This window comes from Aptenodytes forsteri, unplaced genomic scaffold (assembly GCF_000699145.1).
Source record: "Aptenodytes forsteri isolate BGI_AS27 unplaced genomic scaffold, ASM69914v1 Scaffold126, whole genome shotgun sequence".
Taxonomy (NCBI): Eukaryota; Metazoa; Chordata; class Aves; order Sphenisciformes; family Spheniscidae; genus Aptenodytes; species Aptenodytes forsteri.
Window position 1 is genome coordinate 850,011 of NW_008794599.1, and position 24,273 is coordinate 874,283.

General features: G+C 40.6%; 1 protein-coding gene across 1 annotated transcript in view; it reads left to right on the forward strand.

Annotated features, from left to right (window-relative positions):
• ARHGAP32 (Rho GTPase activating protein 32) overlaps nt 1–24,273 on the forward strand; it is a 189,170-nt gene that overhangs the window by 26,796 nt on the left and 138,101 nt on the right. Inside the window, exons 2-3 of the mRNA XM_019470377.1 lie at nt 5,902–6,010; nt 23,859–23,950. Of these exons, the coding sequence (XP_019325922.1) occupies nt 5,902–6,010; nt 23,859–23,950 (201 nt within the window). The remainder of the gene's footprint in view (nt 1–5,901; nt 6,011–23,858; nt 23,951–24,273) is intronic.

The following is a 24,273-nucleotide window of genomic DNA, read 5'->3' on the forward strand; positions in this document are numbered from 1 at the left end:
ATTAGTTTGAGGTTTCTGCACTGTGGCTCACCTGTAGTGAAGTCCTGAAGCCTAAAGTAAACCCAAATCTCATTTGTCTACAAAATATCTTGTTCATTCTTGTGATGGTGCCCAGCAGCACTGCTTCTGACTCTTGGACTTACAGTACTGCATCGCAGTTCTGTTTTGATTGCTATGTGCTGTCTCTGCTGTTCTCCTCTTTCTTGAGCAGTATCTGTTAACAGTGCAAACTGAAGAGTGCTTATTGAAGACAAACATGGTTGCTGGGAGCAAGGAAGATGAGCCAAGTGGATGTACAGTTCCCTGCGCCTTGCATTTACAAGCAATGCAAAGCTTGATCCCTAGTTCCTTTTTAGTGCCCTGGTAAAGACTGTGTTATTTTTGCCTTTTGTGCAAATTATTTGAGTGGCATAAATACCAGTTTTTATCAGCTAGTGTTTGAAGCTCATTGGTTTTCAGCATAGATTTGTGTCAGCACAGGCCTTATTTAAATTTGGCTTTTTGGGTAAAATTTATATCTCGGAAAACATCGCTTTCTGTGGAGCTCTAAATCCTCTTGAATCGTTGGTTCTATAGGGCAGAGCTGTGCTTTTACCTTAGCTGAGAAACCTCCAGGCACAACAACAGCGTTACATAAAAAATAAATAAACTAATAAATCAGTTATCATCGGCTCTCACCTCTTAAATTGAGGTCAGAAAGAAAAGTCATTTGTGGGAGAAAGCAGCAAGGAAAGCTGAAATGCCTGATGTCCCCATGGGGGAGCACAACCTAAAGATCACGCTTGGCATTTAATTTAAAAAATACATAGTCAGTCCAAAATGAGTATCTGTCAAGCAGACAATTAACTATCTGATATGGGGAGTCTGACATTCAAAATGCTTCATGCTTCCATGCTAGCACATGGCTTTCAAACCATCAGGCACCTCTGGAAGTAATTTGTCAACACCCTCATGTCCTCCCAGAGGAGAGCTATTAATCTGTGTGTCATTAGCATCTAGATGACATCGAAGTCCATGACAATTGTGTTACTCCTACCGCTGGGGTCTACCAGTGGGACATGGTACATGCCAAAGAACGTAAATAAGGGGAACAAACATTCTTGTAGGAATCCCACAATATTTTAAAAGTTTCTGTCCTTTCCCCTCCCCTGTTTAATTTAAGGATCTATTTCCACAAACCCACTTTTCATGATTCTTTCTCTCTTGCGCAAACAGAAGTGTGGAAATACTTCGTATTTGTGGATGCGGGACTCCTTCAAACCCGCAGGGAAAGTTATGGTCTAGTGGAAGTAATATTTGATATTTACAATATTATAAACACAAAGTAGCAGTAGAGTTTATGGGCATCAAGCTGAATGTTAATTTACTCATCCTATAAAGCACCTGTGCTTACCTGCTCTAGGTACCTTCTGCCTTGTGAGGCATTGCAATACGCTCCTTAGTGTGTGCAGGTAGGGCTTCATGCTCAATAACGCAGGACCGTAGGGGGGCCCAGTGGGGAGAACAGCACCGAAATGTTTTAATTCCTGATAAGTGGATATGGTCCCACCATAAATGATGGGACCAGCAAACTAGATCTGAGAACATGGAAAAGGACATTAGGTGTTTTCTCGATACAGTTGTATCATGTACAGACGTGCAAGCTCTGACTTGAAATTCCTCAACTTGACCTACCGGAGAACTTTAAAGAATGGGTGTGAATGCGGGCTGTGCCTTTTGTGAAATGTCCCGTAAACATTTCTTCCAGTACATTTGATTCTCAATTTACAATGAAGAAGGATTCATTCGTCTGAAGAGGGATTGCTTAATGGCCTCTATACAGCCAGAACTTTTATTAATATAATGGTGTCAGATTTCATTTGAAGGGCATTCAGAGCTGCTAAACAGTTGAAGAAGTGGCATTTTAAATAAAATTATATTTCTGTTCTTATGGCTAGTGTTAAATTTTGCAGTGAATTTTCAGTCATTTATAACTCCCATGAAATGGCTAAATGTAGGCCTGATAGAACAGAGCAGCTTCTTTAATTTGTTTGGTCTTTAATATTGACAAAATATATGTGTCAGTGTTTTGTATAAGTGCTAGTGGGACCCTAGGTGTTTTCCCCTCCCGTGAAAAAGAATCCATGGCAGAAACAAGATAATTAGTCTTGTTACAGCTTGACATGTGTGCTGAATCAGATATATGTATGTTGTGCTTTTATTTGCTCTATAAATTAAAATAATGTCAAATATATATAATAAGCATGCATATAAAAATGCGTGTATGTGATTATACATATATATATAATAGTCCAAGCTTGTCTTGGGGCGAGGCCAAGGAAAAATCACAACGTCTGACTGTTAGGAAGGCTCCTTCCCCCAGCTGTGTGGCTCTAAGGTTTTACATGCCCAGAGGACATTTTTGATGATCCTTTCAGTGACTGCAACCAGCGTGGCTCTTTCCCAGTTTGGTTTCTCACTTGGGGACTTATAACGGGGCTCCCAACAAAATACAGGGCTGCATCTTTGAAAATGAATCGCTGAGTTCCTGCAGAAAGTCTGGAAGATGAGTTGAGGCTGTATGAAGAAGTAATGCTTAGAAGTGTTGTAGGTGGATGCCAGCCCTGTGAGTCTTTTCGTGACAGCTTTCCCAGGGACCCTGAGCTTCGGTTTCATTCTCTGTGTCATCCTTGAGAACGCAGAGTTCCTGTGAAGTCTGTTGAAATAGCGTAACAACAGGAGTGTCTCGAGTAGCTGCTTGTCTTCCTCTTCTTCCCCCTTTCTGGCCCTACTCCTGCCCATGTTTCAGTGCTGCTAATTCACAAGGTTCTTTTCCTCCATCCAGATCAGGGGCAGGGAGGAAAAAGCCACTAGACTTACTATGTAAGGGACTAATGTTACCTGTAGCATCTTCAGCCTTCCTTGGTCTCGTCTCAGATGGCATGAAATTAAATAGTTACTATTAAAGATTAATAAGGGTTCACAGATGGTTATCAAGTGTTTATAACTGTGTTAGAGAGAAAATCTTCGGTATCATTTCTGGTATTTTTGTGGTACTGTGACGGAGTATTTACTTTCCATCAGTAGTAGAATATTCCATTAAACAAGTCTGGCAAATGCTCAAAGAATTGACTGTTTTAAACATGCAATTGTACATGCAGAGCTTTCCTTATTTCCAGTGAAAGTCCAGAACACCTTCAATACGAAGAATAATAGGACTGTGTTTCAGGATCTCAGTGGGAAGGGTTTGGGAAGAGGCATCATAAGATTAAACAAATAGTGTAAGTAAATAGATTGGAGTCTAGTAAAAAGGACTGGGTACAGTGACATCCGTGTTTGTCCACTGTGAGGGTAGAGACCCAGAACATGGGCCTGATTCCCAAGGTTATTTTAAAATAGAACATATTCTTCTCTGCACTCAGCCTTACCACCACAGGCACCACTGGTATTTGAAGGGTCTTCCTGGGAGTAACTGAAACAATGTTCACTGTAACCAGGCTAAGCACAGAGTTTGTGTAATACATGTAGCGTCTTTGTGTACATTTATTTTATAACCTTAATTACCAATCTCTGCCCGCTCCTGTTCTGTAGGTTCTGTGTGGTAAATTTTCTAGAAGTAATGCCTGCCTTACATTGAACCTAAATGGCCTGTCAGGGACTTTGTGTGAATGAAGGTCAGTAGTTTTGAAGAGAGCGTAGTCAAATCTTGTTACTTACCTCGTGGCAGGAGGAGTTGTGTCCTTGGGCAGCCCTGTGCTGCTGGCAACATTTTAGACATTCAGAAAATTTGCTTCTCAAAAGGAAACCAGATTTCTGATGAGAAATCCAGGAGGAATTGCCATAAGCCTGAGGAGTTGTGTAGTAAATCAATTTGTAATCCAAAGTGCTGATAAAGATGTAAATTCAATCTCATTGTTTGCAAGTCTTTAAACTGAGAAAGCGTGCATTTTGATAAGCTGTTTGTTTTAACCGTGGTGTAGAAAGGTGGGTCTTGATCATGTAACCCTTCCTTTCGTTCCATCATCTGATGGCATTAGACTAAATGCTGTCCAATGCTGCGTGATGGCATTAGGCTAAAGCTGCTGTGGGATGATTTGTTCAGAATCTTTTTGTACAACTGCAGTATTGCCAGACCTAAACATCTAGAAATCCCGAGGAAAAGCCTTATTGTGCCTTTTTCAAAATCACGACGTTAAGTTAAACAAATACGGATTTTTTTTTTCAGTTTATCTCTTGTTTTTGAGTTGCGCGGTCTGGTTTTCTCTGCAGCCACCAGGTTTCCACTTTCAGTTAAAATAAATGGCAAACTTCTCATGTGGTGGAGCTGGGGTCGTGAGAAGCAGGCCAGATCTTCTCACTCTTGAGATGCAAAGGAGAAATGAAAGAGCCGCCGCTTTCAGCAACAAATTTTCAGGTTTACAAAAATCAAATTCTTTTGAACACATATGTCGCAAAGGTGCGAGTCTCCCATCTGAGCTGGCATTGCACCTCTACGTTCTAAATCATGGTATTTTCATGCGAATTTTTTTCAGATATATACCACTTTCACCATGTAGGTGTATTTTTTCTTGCCTCTTTAGGGACGGCCTTCTTACAATTGGTGATGTTTACAGTGGGAACGGCACATGGAACCATTTAGCAGCGTTACCCTGAGGCATTATGACTTTTGGTTTTGAGGCACATATTCTCTGGGATGTGTTTTTTATTAGAGCAAAAATGTGATCACAAAGCCAGGTATAAAATTATATGGGATATAATTTTGTAACTCAGCCGTGCTATTACTGTGAGTGTTAATTACTTCATTCTTAACCCTCGTGTAGAGTACAAAGGAGAGTTAAATGCTCTGGCCCAGCCACTTCACATCGTTGTGGCACACAGCATGTAGGGGTTTCAGGACTTCAGATCTTGATCTGAAGCAAAGGAGTTTTCTTAAATGCCTTTCACCATGCTTGTTTTAGTCAAACGGTACATATATCAGCACAGTTAACATTTAGCGAAACCAGCCCTGCTGTATGCAGTGTTGATTATCAAAATGGTTACCCTAAGTAAATAAATGGTGATCTATTAATAAATAAAAGCCTGCCTGAATCTCATCTTTAACGATACCAGAATGGATAATACCAGACCTTCAACAGGCCTTTGGTACTTCAGGTCTGTGCCATAATCCCCACAAAGGCACATTTATATGGCCTGCAAGTGCGATACGTATTGGCTCTCCTTGGCTGTAACAGCAGAACTGTCGTAAGATAGGCTGAGAAACTTTTATGAATACTTTTTAGATTTTGATTTTGAGCTTCTGATCTCTGTGCAGGCTTGAAATATACTTCATTGGGTATTTGAAAGACGGCTCCTTATCTGAAGAAAAGTTTACCTTGATAAAATGAGACTGATTTGAGTGCATCCCTGCAGAGTTGGGGCGGTTGAAGGTGCTCACCCTTCAGATAGGATCAGTAAGAACTATGAGAGCTGATGGCTCAGGCCTTGGGACGTGAATTCAGGCTAAGATACGGAAACTGCTATCTCTGTCTTAGGCAAAGCATGCAGTGACAACTAAGGAATCAAATGCCTGTATTTATTCTTATAAGGCTAATGTTGTTTGCCTGGGCAATATAAGCAATTTTTTGAAATGGACTGAAACTTACTCCTCCATATTTTTTTTGTGTTTTAAGACTTTGTACAGTGATTATACAAAATTATCCATTGATTGGTTAGGAGGTGCAGATTTCTCTCCACCAGATTTATGCTCTTGTCCTGCTTGTATAATGAAGAAGTGAGAGAAACGTAGAAGTCTGTAAGATTTCTGGATTTATAAAAGCATTTATATTGTCATAGGAGCCACATAACTGAGCACCGTAACAGACTGTATGTACGATTACCCAGACATTGTCACTGAGTATCAAACCTCTCTGTCCTCCTTTCCAGAATGATGAAGTCCTCTGTGCATACAGAAGAAGATGACTTTGTGCCAGAGCTTCAGAAGAGCATCCATCCCAGAGAGAGGCCAGATTGGGAGGAGACTCTCAGCGCTATGGTAAAAGACCTTGTTGCGTTTTCTATATGCATTATTTTTGGTTCTGAACAGTCTAGTCTTATATTCTAGTTACGCATTGATTTGTATTCCCTGAGTTTCAGATTTTTAAATGGATTGCATATTACTTTCAGCAAGACCAAAATACTTTCCTTCCTCTGGCAGTATGTCAAGGAGAGAGAGAAGGAGCATGCATAACGCTTCTGCCCTATTAATATGTGCCCCAAAGCAGATCTAGTAACCAATTAAAAGGTCCATAATGTCACAATGATTTTCAGTCTGCATTAACCTCTTTTTCAGCAAGACTTTTGAGCATGAAGGGAACTTCTTGTAAAAACGTGCTCTTTGAAGCATGCAGCATTGTGGAAGAATAAGATTTTAGCAAAATGCTGGCTAAGTCTACAGAAATAAAACCTCAGCCTGAAAGCTAACCTACCATCAGAGGGAACAGAATTGCAGAAAAGCAACCGCAGAGGTGCTGTACTCATGCTTACAGAAGGCACTACAAGTGGGCAGTGGGCCACAGACAACTGTATTACCTTGATATATTTGTTTTCTTTTCAAATGAGTGAGTAAAGTACCTGCAGTTCCACTTTCCCAACTCCCTCTAGCATTTCCTGAGTTTGGAAGGTCAGATGTTATTTTATTAGCAGTCAAATAGGGCAATCTGATTAGGTGGTTTTGTGAAGTTATCTTACCTCACAGAAGCTTGACCTGCCTTGTTTCAGTATAGGAGTGTCTGGAAGTTGTATCTTGCTTGCTATTTTGAGATTTTCTAAATTACCTCATTAGCATACGAAGCTGAAGAGGAAATAGCCTTCTGCGACAGACCTTGGGTAGCGGGAAGGTCTGAATATTCCAGGACAGCAGCGGTACTCTTGAGGGGTGGGCGGTCCAGCAGCATGGCTAAGATTACTTTCTGTGATGTGGCACCAGTGACAATTCTTCCCTCTCGTTGGATCATGTGGCAGTGACAGGGCTTCAGCCTGGAAAAGCCATATGTTCTCTGCTCCTGGACTGCCAGCAGCACAGCAGCAGCATGAGAGATGGGCTAGATTGAGCTGTAGTGCAGGACAGTCAGATTCATCTGATGTATGGGGCTGAGGGGTGTTCATCCCAGTGGATTATTTGAAGTGTAAAGCACCATTAATAATAGTAATCTATTTCACCATGTGAAATAGATTTTGGATTAGCTGTTCTTTATACAACGTTCAGAAAATGTGTAGGTAATAAACTCCCTATGAGCCAGGTATTTATTTTAATTTTAAACAGGGGAACAAAGATAAGTACTATGTTTTACTCTTTTAAAATCATCATCAAACCCTATATAATACAATAATAATATTTTGTTCCAAACTTTATTTTCAAATAAAAAAGACCAACCCAAAACATAGGCTTCACCAGCATTTTTGTCTGCTGGTATTTTCTGTGCTCGTCGCTCTGCTTGACTCCTTGCTTATCCACTGTTAATTTTGACTTTTTGCAATTGTCACTTCCTAAGTATGTTTTTTCTCATATGCGGGTATTTCTTCCTTCTGTCCACCTTGGCCAGCAGTTCACACTGGTGCCGCCTGTTTGAGAGCAGTGTCTGTTCTAATCAGTGTTACTCAGCCAGCAGTGCATGGTCCCAGCCTCAGCGCATGGTGCCTCTTAACACCCTAGAGCCAGGAGTCTTGTGTAAATCACTGTTTGACACCGTGCTGTCTGTAACCTCAAGGTGTGTCTCAGGAATGTGAGTCTGTAATTCAGTGTCTCCACCTGTAACAGAAGTTAGCTGGCATACCTCATTTGTTACTGTTTTTTTCCGCTGTTGATTTGCAATGAAGGCAAGGTTCACCTCTTCTGGCTTGGTACTTTCCCTGTTCTCATCAAGGCTGTTGTGCTCATGGACATTGTTCAGTGTTCAGCTCCATACTGCAGCCTACACGTATGCATAATATTCCTCTCACTGTGCTAACTATCGATTCACTTTTTAGAACGTGTCTCTTGCACAGCTCTATGCCACCAATATAAAAACTGAACAGTCCAGGTGGCTATCAAAAAAGAGTTTTAGAGGATGATAAACAAATTTCCCATCTAAGATTTGCTGCACAGTGATTTGGTATGATGAAGCTCAGGGCTGCATGTAAAGCTACTGAACCTGCATTTATAATGGCTTGGATTTGTGCTTAGAGCTTTCTTTTGACCTCATGGTCCTCTGAATACATTGTAGATGGGTAGAAAAACCTCACTTGCTCACGTTTACCGTGCTGAGTGAATCAAACTTCCACTTTTAACCTCTGCCCTATGTCCAGTCAGAAGGTAATATTTACAAGATGTAAATATTTACAGGACAGTGTTTAACACTGTCACTTTCTATTCTCTGTTTAACCAGTGCATCTACCATATTCTGTCTTTTTCTGATCATTTTAAGCCTGCAATTTTTGTCCTTGTTCTTTTCCTTTATTTTGCATTTTTAGCAGCCTCTGGTTTAGCCTTTTCCCAGAGCATGCTCCTTACATGGTACATGAGTTTCTCGTAGTGGCATAATACATTTAATTTTTGGTTAGTAGTTAAGTTGCAGACTTCAGGTTTTGTTGTTGCTTGCTATTTCAGCCTCTGGGGAATGGAGGCTGCAGGGGCTTGGGGAAGTTGGACATAGCTGTGTTGTTTTCTACTCTCCATTGCTTGCCGTGGCAGACAGCTGGAGACCCAACCAGGTGCAAGGCTTTGTCACTTTAAATGAATTTCACGTTCTGCCAGGTGAGCAAATGCTGAGGCTAGCAGCACTATGGAGAGCTTGGGAAATTCTGACACAGTTGACAGACTGGTGATGCTTATTCATTTGTCTCTTGAACTTTGCCTTTGTACATGTTTTTGTACTTTGGGAAAAGGCAATTTATGCATTCACAGTTAGATGAACATACACAAGTCGTCCCTACTCTCCCTCCCCCCATTTATCCGCAATATATTTCAAAGTGCTTATTATTAATTTATATAAGTGCTTTGTTTCCAGAGCTTTTTCTTAACAAGAAATAAACTAAAGGTCTTTCTAAATATATGGAGGTTGAATGTCTTCCTACACTGTAAATATAAGGTAGGGCAGAAGCTCTGTTTTTAATACTTCTGTCATTGCCAGTTTATTCTGGGCACCTGAGTAGCTTTACTCCTTTGTTTGATACTACTTTCATCGTCTTTTTTACGTTTATTACTTGTGCTTTCACCTACTTTTAAAAACTGCTTGTTTCTTGTTTGTGGTTTCGCAGAAAGGCAAGTGTTGGAGACCTGCTTTGTTTGGGTACTTCTAGTTGTTCTTGAAACTTCATAGTAGTTAGGAAATTCTGTGCTGTAGATTTTGAGAACCAGGCTGAATGAAATGCAACACTAGGTGGACAGACTTTACAGGACTTAGATAATAAGACAGCTGCCTGAGTAGTCCTCAAGGACTGCTGTATTTTGTATCCCCCCCATGTTCTGTATTTTTAGAATTTGGTCGTATTAGATACACCGTTTTCCTCACTGTCTCAGCCTCCTATTCCCACTGCGCTGCTGGCCTGCTGGGTAACCTTCACACATGCCATTTTTTTTCTTTCTCTGCTCCAGTTTGGAAAATGCAGTTGATGATATTGACTTTCTTTGTAGAACACTTCTGAGTTCTAGGGATGAAAAGCCATATTTGAGCCAAGTAATATTGCAGTATATGGATTTTCTAACATTTCTCTGAGATAGTAATGCTATTTTAAAGGAAAGGAGTATCTTTTCCCTGTAAGTTCCTGAAGAGTACTCTATTTCTACGTTACAAATGAAGTTGTGAAAGAGAGCCTTTATATAATGTTTCTCATACAAGCCTATGAAACAGCTGTCCTCAGCCTGTCATTAACTTTAGCATAAATTGATATTTGTACTTAATATTACGTTTACCTCATGTTATTGATCATCTGGCTTGCTCTCAGCACCTCTTTATGAGTTCAGTAAGTTGCAGTGTTTTAAAAGCGGTCTGCTAACAGCCTGTCCCCCCAGCAGGCTGGTGTGCTTACAGACACCCATGCACGCTCTATCCGCATTGCCTTTTTCTTCCATTTGTCTAAATTTTGTGGGGAAGCAGGATTAAAACAGTGAGATAAATATAAAAATCTTTATTTATGCACCCTGGTGAAATTGCACTGCCACAGAAAGATTACCACCTGAAGCTGCATTAACCTGACAGCCACTGGAGATAAGGTGAATATACTCACTCCAAAACTAGAAATAGGATTTCTTTTGTGTGTGTATATATATGTGTTTCTGAAAATGTCAGTTCTTCTGCAGTGTCTGCCGCTTCTTTCAGCTCTGGAAGCTTTCAAAATGAGTCCCTAAAGCTGTGGTAGGTTTATTTACTGTGAGATTTTTTTCTGTAGTGCCCTGAGCAAAAGAATACAGGTGATCATCTTGACGCCTGGTCACATCCTACCGTGAATGTCTGCAGGGATTCATTCATGAGTAGATCATGGCTGGAGGTGACCAAGAGTTCTTCACCTTGAGGACATCAGCCTCTCCCACCCCGGTGCACATCTGAACGGTAGCTTTTAGGATCTAGAAGTATGATTGTCCATAATGAGGTTATTGAGATGATAGCTGTAGTATCCCCCAGTGTTACTGGTTTATAACCAGGCTGCCTAGAAAAGGCGTGATGCAAGAACCTCTAAATTACTGATGGGAAACCGTTACGAATCCTTGAATTTGTCAAATGCGTAAGTGAACAAGAAGGCAGGTGGTTGGCAGTTGGTACACGTCATCGTTTTCAGCTTGTGCTGGTGGAATTTTCTTAGGAAAAATACAAGCCTACAAATGTTAGGCACAGAGGTTAGACCCTGTCCTATGAAGTCCCTGGAATAATCTTAGTTCTTGTATCAGGTCAGATGGAGTCCGAGATCTGTAGTATTTTCAGCGTTTAGTACTAGATAATGTAGCATACCATGGCTTGTGAAGGTAATAAAGGCTTTTTAATGAGGCCTCAATATATCACTCCATTAAATCTGGGACATGAGTGAGGAGAAAACTATTTTTAAATGCAATTTATAAAAGTGTGTAGAGATTAGTGAATTGTAAAGGTTTAAAGAAAGATTTCACTCTCCTTAGTGCAGGGTTTGTTTCTCATTCTTTGTACAGCACTTAGCCCAGTGCTGCCCCAGATTTTGATTGTGGCTTCTGCAAGAATAGATGCAGAAAATAGGAGTAAGTAGGGTTTCTTTTTAATTTATTTTTGGTTGGTTCGTTGGTTTTTAATTCAAAAAACATCAGGTATGTTTCCGAGTACGTCAGTCCTGACCCAAGCTAACATGAATACTTCCAGAAACTGTGTCAAAATCTGAAGAACAAGGGAGTGTGTTGACTTGCTTGGCCCTGTCAACTATGGTAATTTCCAAAAAGGTGCTTTACTGAAATTTCAGCAACTGAGATATATAGATATAATACCCTTTAACACGTAAACACTGACATTTTGGACTTTTTATTCCTGTGACTTACAGCTTTTCATGCTTTGTATGCATATGAACCAACACCAGAATTTTACAGCTGGGTATCTGGTTGTGAGCTCTTAAGTAAGTGTGCAGGCAATTTTGTTAGGCTGATCCTGTTTTCAGATGGGTTATATGCCGCAGACGTCCTTGGGAAAAAGAGTGCTTTTGAACTCTGAATGCCTACCTGCAGGTTCTTTTTAAAGTCCAAAGTTTTAAGCTCTCAAGTGCAAGGGAAAGTTTTAGTAGATAGGAAGCTGAAATTCTGTTCTTTCTGTTGTTTTTTGAACGACTTGGAAGATTCAGTGGAAACGGACTTTAGATTATTTCTTCACCTAGATTCTCCAGCAGTTGGCTTCTGGCTCTAAGTCTTAAAAGAGTCATTGCATTTCTTAAACGCTCTGGAAAATGTTGCCTTAAAGTTTGGAGGTTAGTTTTGTGCTGATGAAGGCTCTCAGGCTTTTGGCTTGCCTGGATTAGTAAGTCTTCTGTTAATCTTGCAGAAACTGTAGTATGTCTTCTCTGTCCAGCACTCGGCAGCATTTTTATGTGAATCGCTGCAGCTTAGACTGCGTAGCAGATAGGTCACAGGGTGCCCTTTGTAACAAAGATAACGACAGGATAGAAATGGGATTTCAGATAGTGTGGGCAACATAGGCGTTGATATGAGACAAATGTTCCATACAGCACACCAAGCAGTCATCAGGCTGTAATAATATTTTGGTCAAAACAGTTCTGGTCTGGCATTGCACCAGTAACCTATCTTTCATTTTCAATTCACATAACTTGTTTGCCTTGTTATTGCTGCATGAATCAAGTATTTTTTCCCTCGTTAAGCTTTTGGCAAAGTATTATATTGTTGTGTATGGTTCTTTCTCTCCCTCTCCCTTTTGGTTAGAGAGTCATTTTTATTTCACAGGCTAACTCCCAGCATGAAGCTTGTCCCTGAGAATCTTTGAAAATTGGGACAATCACTTAATTGGCACATCGGCTTCCATTTGGGTTTGCCAATTAAATGAGTTCAATTAAATCAGAATGGATACCGTATTTTTGGCAGTAAGTATTAATTTATAGTGATCATTTAATTTTCATTGGTGATGTTATAGAAGCAATTGTTTCTACTTACATTTACTTTCTTTACAGTGTATGCAGTATTGCAGTACAGTGTTGATCGAGGAGAAAAAAATTCCCTTTCTAAATTTCTGTTTTAAAATCTATGTATATGCAACATCTAGCAAAGAAGGAATGATTTAGAATTTGCTAAGGCTGGATCAGTAAAGTTTGTTGTTCACCATGATCACCATTTTTAATGCACCCTGATTCTGCATTCTGCACATCTATTTCCAAGTGAATCCAATGCACGTTAGTAAATACAGTGTCTTGCTAAGTGAAATGTTTGGGTCATGTATTTACATGCCACCACTAGTTTTTCCTCTTTTATGGTCGTAGGGGATAACGGCAATTAAAAAGATAAAGATGGCACTGGAGTGTAATGGCTAATTTTTTGAATGCTCCCAGTAGCCCTCTGCCAAATTACGTAAGTGTAGGTAGGCATAAACATCCATTAATGTACATTAGACACTTAAGCCTGGGTTTACTAAGGCATTAGGGAGCCTGAGTGCCTCTTTTTATCATACTGTGAGTAAACTACTGGGCTCGGTGGTGTATATGGTATCAGAAGCAGCTGCGCAGCAATTGCTTTGTCTGTGAATGACCAGCCTGAATTTCTTGGGGTTTAGGTTATAGAATTTTAGGTTCAGTTTCAGACAGTTTCATATCCCAGTATCTTTTATAATTATCACCCATTTTAGATTTGACTGGGCTCAGACAAGCTGCCTGTTGGTGACAGCGTGGTGATGCTGTTCTGAGGGTTGGTGCTGGGGGTGCTGTTGTGATTAGCCCAGGTTATTCACCATTTTAAGTTCTGAGAGGCAGTATGAGATGAGCTCTGAAGACTGGATTACATTGTTGTGACCCTCCGCCTCTTTTCCTCCCACCCTATTCCAAAGATGATCTGTTTCATGCATGTTTTGTTGTCATAATATAAGAAATGCCACATTTGTTTGCAATGTACTTATTTGGGAGATAAAACTTATAATTTCTTTATCTGTCAATCACTTTTCCCTAGTCCCAGCTACTTAAAAATAAGATGGAACATCCAGGAAAGGAAAGGAGTCTCCTATTTATAAATGGTTGTTTTGTTTTGTTTTTTTAAATCAGTATTCATTGCTTCTTAGTTAGCATAATGAAAAAAAAAAAGGTGGAACAGTTTTTGAAGGGTTGTCAGTAGATTGCTCATCTATCCCCTTCCATTCCCCACCCCCAAGTTAACCCCAAGAGACAAACAAAACATGTCAGAGTATATATTGTCTTGCTGACGGCTGCTGGCATTAATTTTTTTTTGCCAAGATTTAACCTTCTTAATTATAAGGTGATGAATTATTCCCTGAAAATGTTGGTAATCTTTAGCCTGATTTTTTTATTTAAATCATTCCATACAGTTCTGCCTTGCTACATTTATATTGGTCACTGCTGCATCGGTGTCAATCTGCGTGATGTTTGTTGGTATTTGATCAAATACCAAGGTTGCCAGGGCACAGATGATTCTGATTGCAAAACCCAGTGTTTTTGCCCTAGTGGTCTTAACACTTCATCTTTGCTCCATGAAAATTTGTGATGGATGATGTAGGGGCTTGCTGCAAGTGCTTTTTCCATCCAGTAAGGCTTTAAATTGTTTCTCACCCTAGAAAGTAGTGTCACATTTAGTTAACTCTCCTCAGCTAGCATAGGATCCATAGGATTGTGGTTACGACCTGATTATGTGAGGATGTGTGACCTCCTATGGGTAGACATCAGAGTTGGTTTGCACAGTTTCAGACTGAAAATCACTGCTGTTCTCTGTAACATCGGTAAGTTTATTGACTCTATGGTATCCATGTGGGACTGGATGTGCACCAGGCTTCTCTGTTGCAGAAATCTACTTTAAGACGTTTCTGTCTTTGATTATTCCTTCCCACCTCCCATGCTACAGGGGACTGTCTCAAGACGGTTACGGTGAGAGAGTTTCTGGGTTGAAGAGGTGGGAAGTGAATCACTGAGCTAATCTAATTTAAAAATAATCCCCCCAAAAGATTTCATCTTTCCTCTTTCTTTTTAATCTGGGTGGTTTCAGGGACTCATACTGTAGCCGCTAAAAGAGTTGCAGCTGCAATGAGAGGAAGTAGGAGAGAGTTGCCTGGGGCTGAAGGATTGGGGTGGGAGTTTAAAAAATTGGCTTTACCTCTTCAAGCCATGCTATCATGAAACCGTGCCCTCAGGCTAACAGTGCTCCTGATGCGCCTTCTGTTTCAGAAGTGTAAAAGAAGTTTTAGGGTCTGTGTGTTCTTGATTTGCTCTGGGACTTGTGCTGCAAGCAAATATTTTCAGCTTGAAAACATCAGAAGTTGCTCTTTGGTATGGTTGCAGAATCCAAAGTTATAACTGTTGATTCTTGCTTTGTGGCACAACATTTTTCCCTGTGTTTGCATACGGCTACCTGTCTGCTCTTGGTTTCTTAGTCAGAATAGATAGTCTGGTGTGTTACAGTTGTACGTGTGTGTAGGAATGCCTTCTTGATTTGTTTTGGGTTTTTTCTCTGTGCGTGTGTTTTTGCTTTTATATTTCAGTCTCTGTTTTTTTCCTTAAGTATTGACCTTTAGGGGAAAAAAAAACACTTGGTTTTTAGCTAATAATTTGATGAATGCAAGAAGACATCCTTGGAGGATGAAGATTATCACCATCAGTTTCTGCAGAGTTCATGTGAGGAAGAGGTTGTCATTCACCTTCCCGATTTTCCTGACCGGTAGCATGGAAAGACCTTTCTGCAGCTCTTGCAGCATACATCAAGTGTCCTGTTGTGACCTCACCTGAGTGATGTCAGGTCTTTGCTGGAGAGCACTGTCACCTCAGATTTGCCAGCATAAATGCCTGTGTCACCTTTCCTAACCCGGTTCAGAGAACTGGCTCGCTGAGGCTGAGCAGATTTGATGAATGCAAGAAAACATCCTTGGAGGATGAAGATTATCACCATCAGTTTCTGCAGAGTTCATGTGAGGAAGAGGTTGTCATTCACCTTCCCGATTTTCCTGACCGGTAGCATGGAAAGACCTTTCTGCAGCTCTTGCAGCATACATCAAGTGTCCTGTTGTGACCTCACCTGAGTGATGTCAGGTCTTTGCTGGAGAGCACTGTCACCTCAGATTTGCCAGCATAAATGCCTGTGTCACCTTTCCTAACCCGGTTCAGAGAACTGGCTCGCTGAGGCTGAGCAGGGTTTTTGAACAGTCGGACAGGAAGGCAGAGTTAAGGAATCCTGCCTGGTTATCGTGACCAGCAGCTGGAGGCTGCTTCAGTGGCTCAGCCAGAACAGGGTGTGTGATCACAGGCCAAGCTTTCCCGGATAACCCTTGGACAAAGTTAATGAACTGACTCTTTTGTTCTGTTCAGAAGTTTATGGGCAGCTTATGGTATAAATTGCATCTTACAAGTAGACACATTCTTTACAGTACTGTATTATTATAAGGGTTTGGAAAATGAGTGTGTCATATACCAGTTATCATTGGAACCAGCTCTCTATAAACAAAAGGCTGAGTCCAGGTTGGCTTTACAAGCACAAATATAAATTCATGTTAACTCTACTGACTCAGACGTTGGGGTTAAATGTCAAGCTGCTGTTTTTTCCACCTTCCCAATCTTTCTGCTACTGCATTAGGAAAATTCTTCAGTTTCTAAGCCGATTTATACCTATAACGTAACATTGTTATTTGCATAATCACTGAATATGGCCAGGGGACTTACCAGAGTGGTATTTGGTAGTTTCAGGCTGAATTCATCTCTGTAGTTTTTTGTGTGATGAGAAATTGCTTTCTACTGTAACAACCCAAAGCTCCACTTGTCCTTTTATAACTAAGCCATGATTAGGACCCCCTCCTCCCTCTGTGAAACAATAGACTGTAGAAATTGTGCATCAAATGGGGTCTGGGATTTTTGGGGTCTTTTTTTTTTTTAGCTAACAAGGGACTGGAATCGAAGTATTGTGCTCATTGGATGTCCTATTTTCTGTGGCTTTTTTCTAAAATTTATTTTGTAGGCTGTACAGAGGAAGGACTCTAACCCTGGCTGCCTTTCCCACGCATATTGTATGTGGGATTTTTGTTCTTAAAGAAAGTACATTCCTTAGCCAGTGTGCTATTATGTGAGGCTACGTACTGTACCGCTGCAGCTCCCTGGACTGAGATCTTTGTGAATGGTAATAAGGCAATCTCACTGCTGCTTCACTATAGCAATGTCAAATCCAAACTTAAAGCTGTCAGGTAGTTATCATGCTAATGTTGTCCTCGGTAGCTAACCATTCATTTTTGCTTGGTGCATCCATTTTTGTCTCTAAAACAAATGATAGCTATGAAAGAAAATACAAGCGTGGGACTGTTTTGCTGGAAATAACCACCATCCTTTGGGTGCATTTGATTCATCTGCAGAGAATCGGTGCAAGTCCAAGCATCTCTTTAAGCCTCACTTAGGAAATCTTGTCATGACATAAAATCAGCCTGCTTTACAGAGGTGAATTTTGGTCACAGTGACAATAATACTGCCAAAGTAGGTTCATACAGCTGCCGAGCTGCTTACTCTGTGTCTCAGCTTCCACTTACCAAATTAGTTGTTTTACATGTGAGCTGGAGATGGTTTTAGCTATGTATCTGTGAGCTAGCAAACTTTATTTGAAAACACAGCAGATGAATAGTTAAGAATTTGTTCTTTGTTCATTCCAGGCTGATCCTTTAAACTATGGTAAATGGATGCCCCGGACTAACTCTTCTATAATGCTAAGTCTCAGGAATGAGAGGTTTCCCTTAATTTGCCAGCTCATAGCAACGCTTAAAAGTTTTTTTTCTTTTTCTTATTTTTTCCCCCTTTGGAGGGTAGAAGCTGGGAGTAGAAAAAACACATCCTGTGTGGTCTTTTGAAAGAGAAGAATTCACTGTTAACCATGCCATGCAATAAGTACTGGCTAGAACAATTCAGCATTGACAGGGAATGTGGAAAATGGAATTAAAGTCCTAAACTCAAAAAATGATACACATTAAAGTAGCTTCTTTATTGAATGCAGATTTCTTAGACATGGGATTAAGAATGTGCATAGCTAGTATTCAGAGTTTCCCTACTGGAAGCACTTGTCGTTTTTTCACTGGCTTTCCTCTATCACGTTTCTCATTTACCATGAGATTTTAAAGGCATCTCTGGCTGGGTAACTGTTTCTTCACAATCCCCAAACTGAGAGCTAAATTAAAAAGTCAGTACTATCTCTAATTACTCCAGCCGTTCTGGCTTTGAGCTATGCCTGCAAATAAGCCAGTCCTATGGCTATCCTTTGGCACATCAGAAAGGATGTTTCTTTTATCTTTGCAACAGGCATCAAGAAATTTGCATTAGGTAAGGAGCTAAGTGATGACTTCAATTTATAAAAAAAAAACTTTTACAAAATTTAAGAGGTTCAACTGTTTCTCATTCTGAAAAACATCTTTGTGCTTTTCTGTTGGGTCTCAGAGCTGTTTCTTTGCACACAGCGGCTTGCATTGCTGTAATCAGAGTATGCTAGACCCTTGCACTCTCAAAGATAAAATTCATCTGATGCCTTGCTCCTTTCCGAGTGAGGGTGTGTAGCCAGCTTCTGCAAATATAGATGGGTACAGAGGCCTCCTGGGCGTGTGAACAGGAGCTTGTCCTTGGTTTGCAGCTTTGCACGCACTCTAGGTGGTTATTAAATGTGCCAGTGCTGCGCTCTGCTGACCAGACCGTGAATAGCACGGATATTAATTCTTAAGGTGGTCAATTGGGAAATGCAGGGTTGGAGTGGGGGTATTTATTTTTATCTTCTTCGGTAAAGCTGCTGTAGTATAATGAGCAGGTATTTTTGTTTAAGCTGAGATTGTCGGACCTGGGTACATAAACCAGATGCAATTGCTTCTTCATTTTAAATGGGTGAAAATATCTTAAGCAGCTGTGAAAAATGTAGCTGAAATGTGTTAAAGTGACACAAATGTCCTGTATGAAAATAATTAGGAAACTCATTTGAATCCACTAAATGAATCAGTGGAAAGCGGTAATATGAAGAACTTGAAAATACTTGCATTTCTATCATATTGCCACTGTACCACTGGCATTTTTGGATGAATGTTGTATCTTCATCAATTACCGTACAGTTCTTCCATTCAAAGAAGTGACCCAGTTACAGCCTTTCTGTGCTCAGGTACATTTTAATCCTTTTAGGGATAGTGCTTGGGCAGATAAATGCTGCAGAATTGGGACCTTTCATGTGGAGCTCGGACATGGTGACTTTCAGTTTAGTGAAAGCATTTTTCCTTTGCTTCGTTGATTTATTTATTGTGGAGAACCAGGATGGTTGTTACAACATATAAAGTGAGAGTAGAGAGAGCTTTCTTTCCCTGGAGTATGTTACTGGCTGTGGAGTATGAAGCCGAGATGAACCATAATTCTTCTTTCACTGTGCTTCAGGCTAACTCTTGAGCAGTAATCGGTAAAAGCAGGATGGTGCTAACAGAGTGATTGTCTTTTACCTCGCAGAGATCGGGAGATTTTGTAGGACAGTTTCTTTTTAATGTTGCAAAGTAAGCTCTGCAAAGGAGTTGATGCCGAGCCAGCTTTGTGTAGCTAGCTGGTACCCAAGATTTGGAATAGCTGTTGATGCCCTTGTGCATAAACACCCACTTCGGGTATCGGACTGTGTATACTGGCCGCTTCAGTTCACCCTCTAGCTCAAGTTAAGTCGACCATTACTCACCACGGAGTAATGACTTTTACTGAAACAACATTTCTGTTTCCTGCTGTTCTTCAGTGAAGAAGTAAAACTCTAACAAAGCTTGGCTTTTTTGCAAAGCTCTGGGGGGGTTTGTGGTGGTTTTTTTCCTCTTTCTTTTTTTTCCACCCCTCCAAGAAAATCGAGGGGAAATGAAGATGATGTAAAGGAAAGACTGTCATGGAAACCAACCAGCATTTTGTATCAGCTGTACTATTTTTAGAAACAAGGCCATGTGCTGAAAGAATCCAGAGCAATCTGGTCCCTCCAAACTGGTTTTGGTGAGAGACTGATGGTAGAAAGATGCATAGATGTTACTGCCTGTCTAATAGTTATTCTTGCTCTGTGTTAACCTTGGATAAGAGTAAATTTCTGCCTTCGGAAATCCCACTTGAATTCGGTAGCCTGGGGACATGCTGACCTGTCAAGTCTTGTGTTGTGTCTGTTCCTGTATATGGTACCTCCTCAGGGGTTTTATGGTAGTGTTGTGGAAAACCAGTTTACCAGTTATGGGATTACTGGAGCTTGTTTCTTCTCTTCTTGTGCATCTCAGTGTAAGCCTGTGGCAGTAGGAGGAGGACCGTGGGTTTTGCAGAGGTTCAATATTCTCCCCTGTTGTGGATACCAGAATGGAAACTTTATCACATTGTGTTCACTGGACCGTTTTCTTCAATTTTACGTGTATTTTCAAATCGTGTTACATTTCTGGATGTGAGGGAGACGGGTTGACGTGTTTTCTGATACCTGCAATGAGACTTTTTAGAAGAAAATCCTTTCATATTATACACTGGACTTGTTAGAGATAAATGATTTATGACTAAGGTTTTGTGTACTAGAGAGCGCAAAGCTGAAGTTTTCCAAATCATGTCTATAAATATAAAGACCAAAAATTTCAAACTTGGATGCTTAAAGCTGGACACCCTGATTTGTAAGAGCTCTCAGATTCCCAGGGAGTTCAGCAGCAACACTTGAAAATTGCACAAGTGATGTAGGTGCTTCAGGGCTCCTTCTGATACCCACCGAGCAAACGGCTGTGATGATTTAAAAATGGAATGACCGTCCATCAGGGGGTGGGACAGACAGACAGGCATTCTCCCAAAATTGCTTAGAACAAACATTTTAGTGGTATCTACCTGCCTCGCATTTGATGTGTCTGTTATAAAATACTGAAGTTCTCAAATATTGTCCCAACTGCTACTAATATAAGTGTAGTCTTTAGTGAGCTTTTGGTAGGAGAATATCTTAGTTCAGGGGAGACTGATGAAGTGGTGCTGCTCAAAAGCCTTCCACTGAAATGTAGCAGGACTGAGGATCCTGATAAAGTCAATTGACTGCAGTCTGGATCGAGTCCTAATTTGTTTACCCAGTTTTGGACCAAAGCAGATTGATGCAGCAGTGACATTAAGCTGTGAAAATTGGACTAAATAATTTGCATAAACAGATTTGCTATGCAATTACTAGGTTCCCACAGAACAGCGATGCATAGAAAATAGGGAAGTGAGAAGCAACTGATGATGCTAGCTAGCTAATTTTCAGATGTAAATAATTCAGCTGTTTCAAAATGATTTTTAAAATTAAATTACTGTGACACAAAGCACAAAAGATGACAAATCTCGTTTGGAATTTTTTTTTTGTATTTTGTGAGGAGGGTAATCTAGGGTGACGTTTTGCATGCCAGGTTTTGGATCAGAACAGGTACAAACTGGTGGTGAATAAAGTGTGCTTTTATATAGCTATGTATCTTTGGTTTAAATGGAAAGTAGTTGCGGTTTAGTTTGGAGTAATATGGTTTCTAAAATTGCAGTAAGTTTCTTTTTTGCTCATCTATCTATTCACCAAGTTTTTTCTGGTGTTAGTACCGCATACTAAAGATTTTAGCTTGCACATCACCACCATTCTGCCCTTTTTCCTCAACTGTGAGACTTAGGAGAGATTGTTACTCTGCAGCAGAGCCCGAAGAGCTCAGATCTAATTGGAAAAGCAACCAAAGTTAATTACTGTGTTGCATCTCATTGTAGTCCATTTAAATGGATACATGCTGTTGGAAACGGGAGAGGCAGATATCTCCTTCCAGCACGATTTGGACATAGCTCAACTGGGAAGAAGAGGATAACACAACTTTTGCAGAGAGAGATGCTGGCATTTAAGTCTCCTGGAGGTGTGAGTTTTGCCTACGCTGCTTTGAGTCAGATCCAGGGTAGTCTCTACCCACTGCTGCAAACTGGCTCGAAGCCCACGTTTTTCTGTCAGATTTGTTTATCCGTTTTTATATCCCACCAGCTTCTACTGCTGATGGAGAAGAAAAATTATTTTTCTTCCTACAGAAATTCTGTTCCTTAGAAAATTAAGGCAAGCACATCCAGCTTTGCCTAAAAGCAGCTTACAGGAATGGCACATTTATTACTGTAATTAGTTATTTTCTTATGTAAAAGACCTGTAAGGTTTATTAAATTGGTGATCCTCTTAATGTTAAAATTCACAATGAGACTCTCAAGTGTCCTGTTACATACTGAAGTTATAGTGTGCTTAGTGACAGTCAGTCAGCCAAGGATAGGTTTATTTAAGGGTATAAATATTGTCCTTGTTTTTCTTCACTGAGTGGGTGTGCATGTTCTGTACAGCTGTGGGACAATGGAGTTAAAGCATTGCTTATGTTCAGGGCTGTGAAAGGCGCAACTGTGAGAGTGAGTGTCCTGGCTTCAGATTTATTCAGTAATGTTGAAAGGGGGGAGCTCACTCATAATAGCTGCAGCATCCCTTTTCCAAGGGCAGTGCTGGAAATAACAGGAATTTGTCTGGGCGCAGAGAACGTGCTCTGCTCAAGTCCTGCTTAAGCCACAGTGGTGTTGGTTGGATGAATGCAGCTGTCCACGACGTATGTCTGCATCTGAGCCAGGGTCATCCTGGATTCCCTGTATCAAGGGAGAAATAGATACTCCTGCAACCGTGGTTGCTTTTCTCCTAATCTGGTTGTCTGAAGTAGGTGAACTGGACCCAAAGTACCTGTTTATCTCTGGTGACTATAAGAGTAGCCTCGGGTAGGTAACACAGTTGTAGCTGTGTACCTCGTGCATGCCTGGAGTTGAATGAGATGAATCACTCCCTCTAGCTCTGTTGCTGTTAGTTAATGAATATAGGCATGGTGAATGGTTTTGACTTATTTACTGCAGCTCTTCATGATGTGGTGAAACCCATGTAAATTTGACCCACGTCAAGCTAAAATGAGAGCTTCAGGGAGGGGGATGAGAAAGATTCCCCCATTGTGCATCCCTTATGTGGGCTGCTATCTTGAATTGTAATTGTGTGACTCTAAAGTTTTGGGGGTGAGGACCAAGTAATTTCCATATTTTACATTGCAGTCTACAACTGTATTCTGTTAAATGTAACAGCTTTGGGACTGATCGTCTCTGTTCAGAGATCTTTTGGTGGACCAGCTTAGAAGCATTGGTACTGATCTTCCGGATCAGAGAACTCGTCTGTTTACTGCTGTCATTAGAAAATGGATTTTTTGTTCCAGGCCTGTAAGAGAGGGAATACTGAAGTGCCTCTCTTCCTCTTGCTTGAGCATTCACTATTTTGGACATTATTCATGTTTTGTAGTGCATTGTATAAAGCAAAAAAAGCTCATTCAGCTGGTCTCGCCCACATCCCTAATGAGCTATCTCTGGCCAACATCAGGGACCATATTTTTGTCCTCCTGCTCTGTGAAGTCTGTGCTAATCTTCTTGTTTGATCACTGCTCCCTTCATAAAAGCCTCACCTAAACCCCCTCATTCCTCTAGAGCTTAGGGCCTGGTACAGCACAGCAAGAGAAACACGTGGTACTGAGTGTTTCAGAGTCCCCTGTGATGGTGAATGCTACCCCAGCAGAGCTCACGGCTTACGAAAAAGCAGTTGGAGGAAGGAGAGGATGGGAAAGCATGACAGAACAAATGAAAAGAGGGAGTTTGGAGTTCTGGCCTCACTAAAGTAAATTAATTTTAGTGAATAAGGAATTTTAATATGTTCATGCACTTATACCAATAGCTTCAAACATCTTTTTTAAAAGCTCACCTCCCACATATAAGCAGCTCTGTCACTAACTTGATTTTCCACTGTATGAGCTATCCAGCTTCTTCTGGTGCCTCTGCCTGAATCTAAGTGCACAGATGTTTGGAAAATCAGGTGCTTAATGAGGAGTCTTAAGTATGGAGTTTAGGAATGTATGTTAGACTCCTACCTCTGAAAATATCTTCTTTAGAAACCAGAAGTAGTAATGAATAAAATACTGGATCTCACAGTTATTACCAAGAATCAGCAAGGCTCTGCAACATGGTTCAGGAAGAGATAATCACATGCTAGATTGTAATCCTGAGGTTCAGTTTTCCTTGTTAAAAAGGCAGAAGTACAGCTTCTAGCACGTATGAGATTTGAGCTGTGTTTGTATGTATATGTAAAAATATATGGGCTTCTGCTTAGCAGGTGGTAGTCCATAGCATGCAGTCAAATTCTAAGTTCCTTGCTTTTTCTTTCTTCTTTTTTGCAGGCAAGAGGTGCAGATATCCCTGACATTCCAGGGGAGTTGCCGCTCCGGACCTGTGGCAGCACAGCAAGTATGAAAGTGAAGAATGTAAAAAAGTAAGAGCAGTGTTCTTTGATTTTCCTGTCTTTGTTGGGCTTCTAGTTTTGATAGCCTGGGTTTTAGCTGTTGTGCTGCAATACAGCTAGGGCATTCGGCAACAATTTTTGATAATCTCTTCATTTGAGCAACCAAAATCCAGGCGAAACAAAGTAAATTATAGCTGATGTAGTCTAATACTGGGGGCAGAGGTTTTGTTGGCTCTCTCACCTGTTTCTGGCCATAGAAGCAAAGCTTGTTAGAGTTTTGAACCTCAGGGTTACCGTATTTTTAAATTTTTGCAGTTTCTTCCTGAAACGGATTAATTAAAAAACAAAACAAA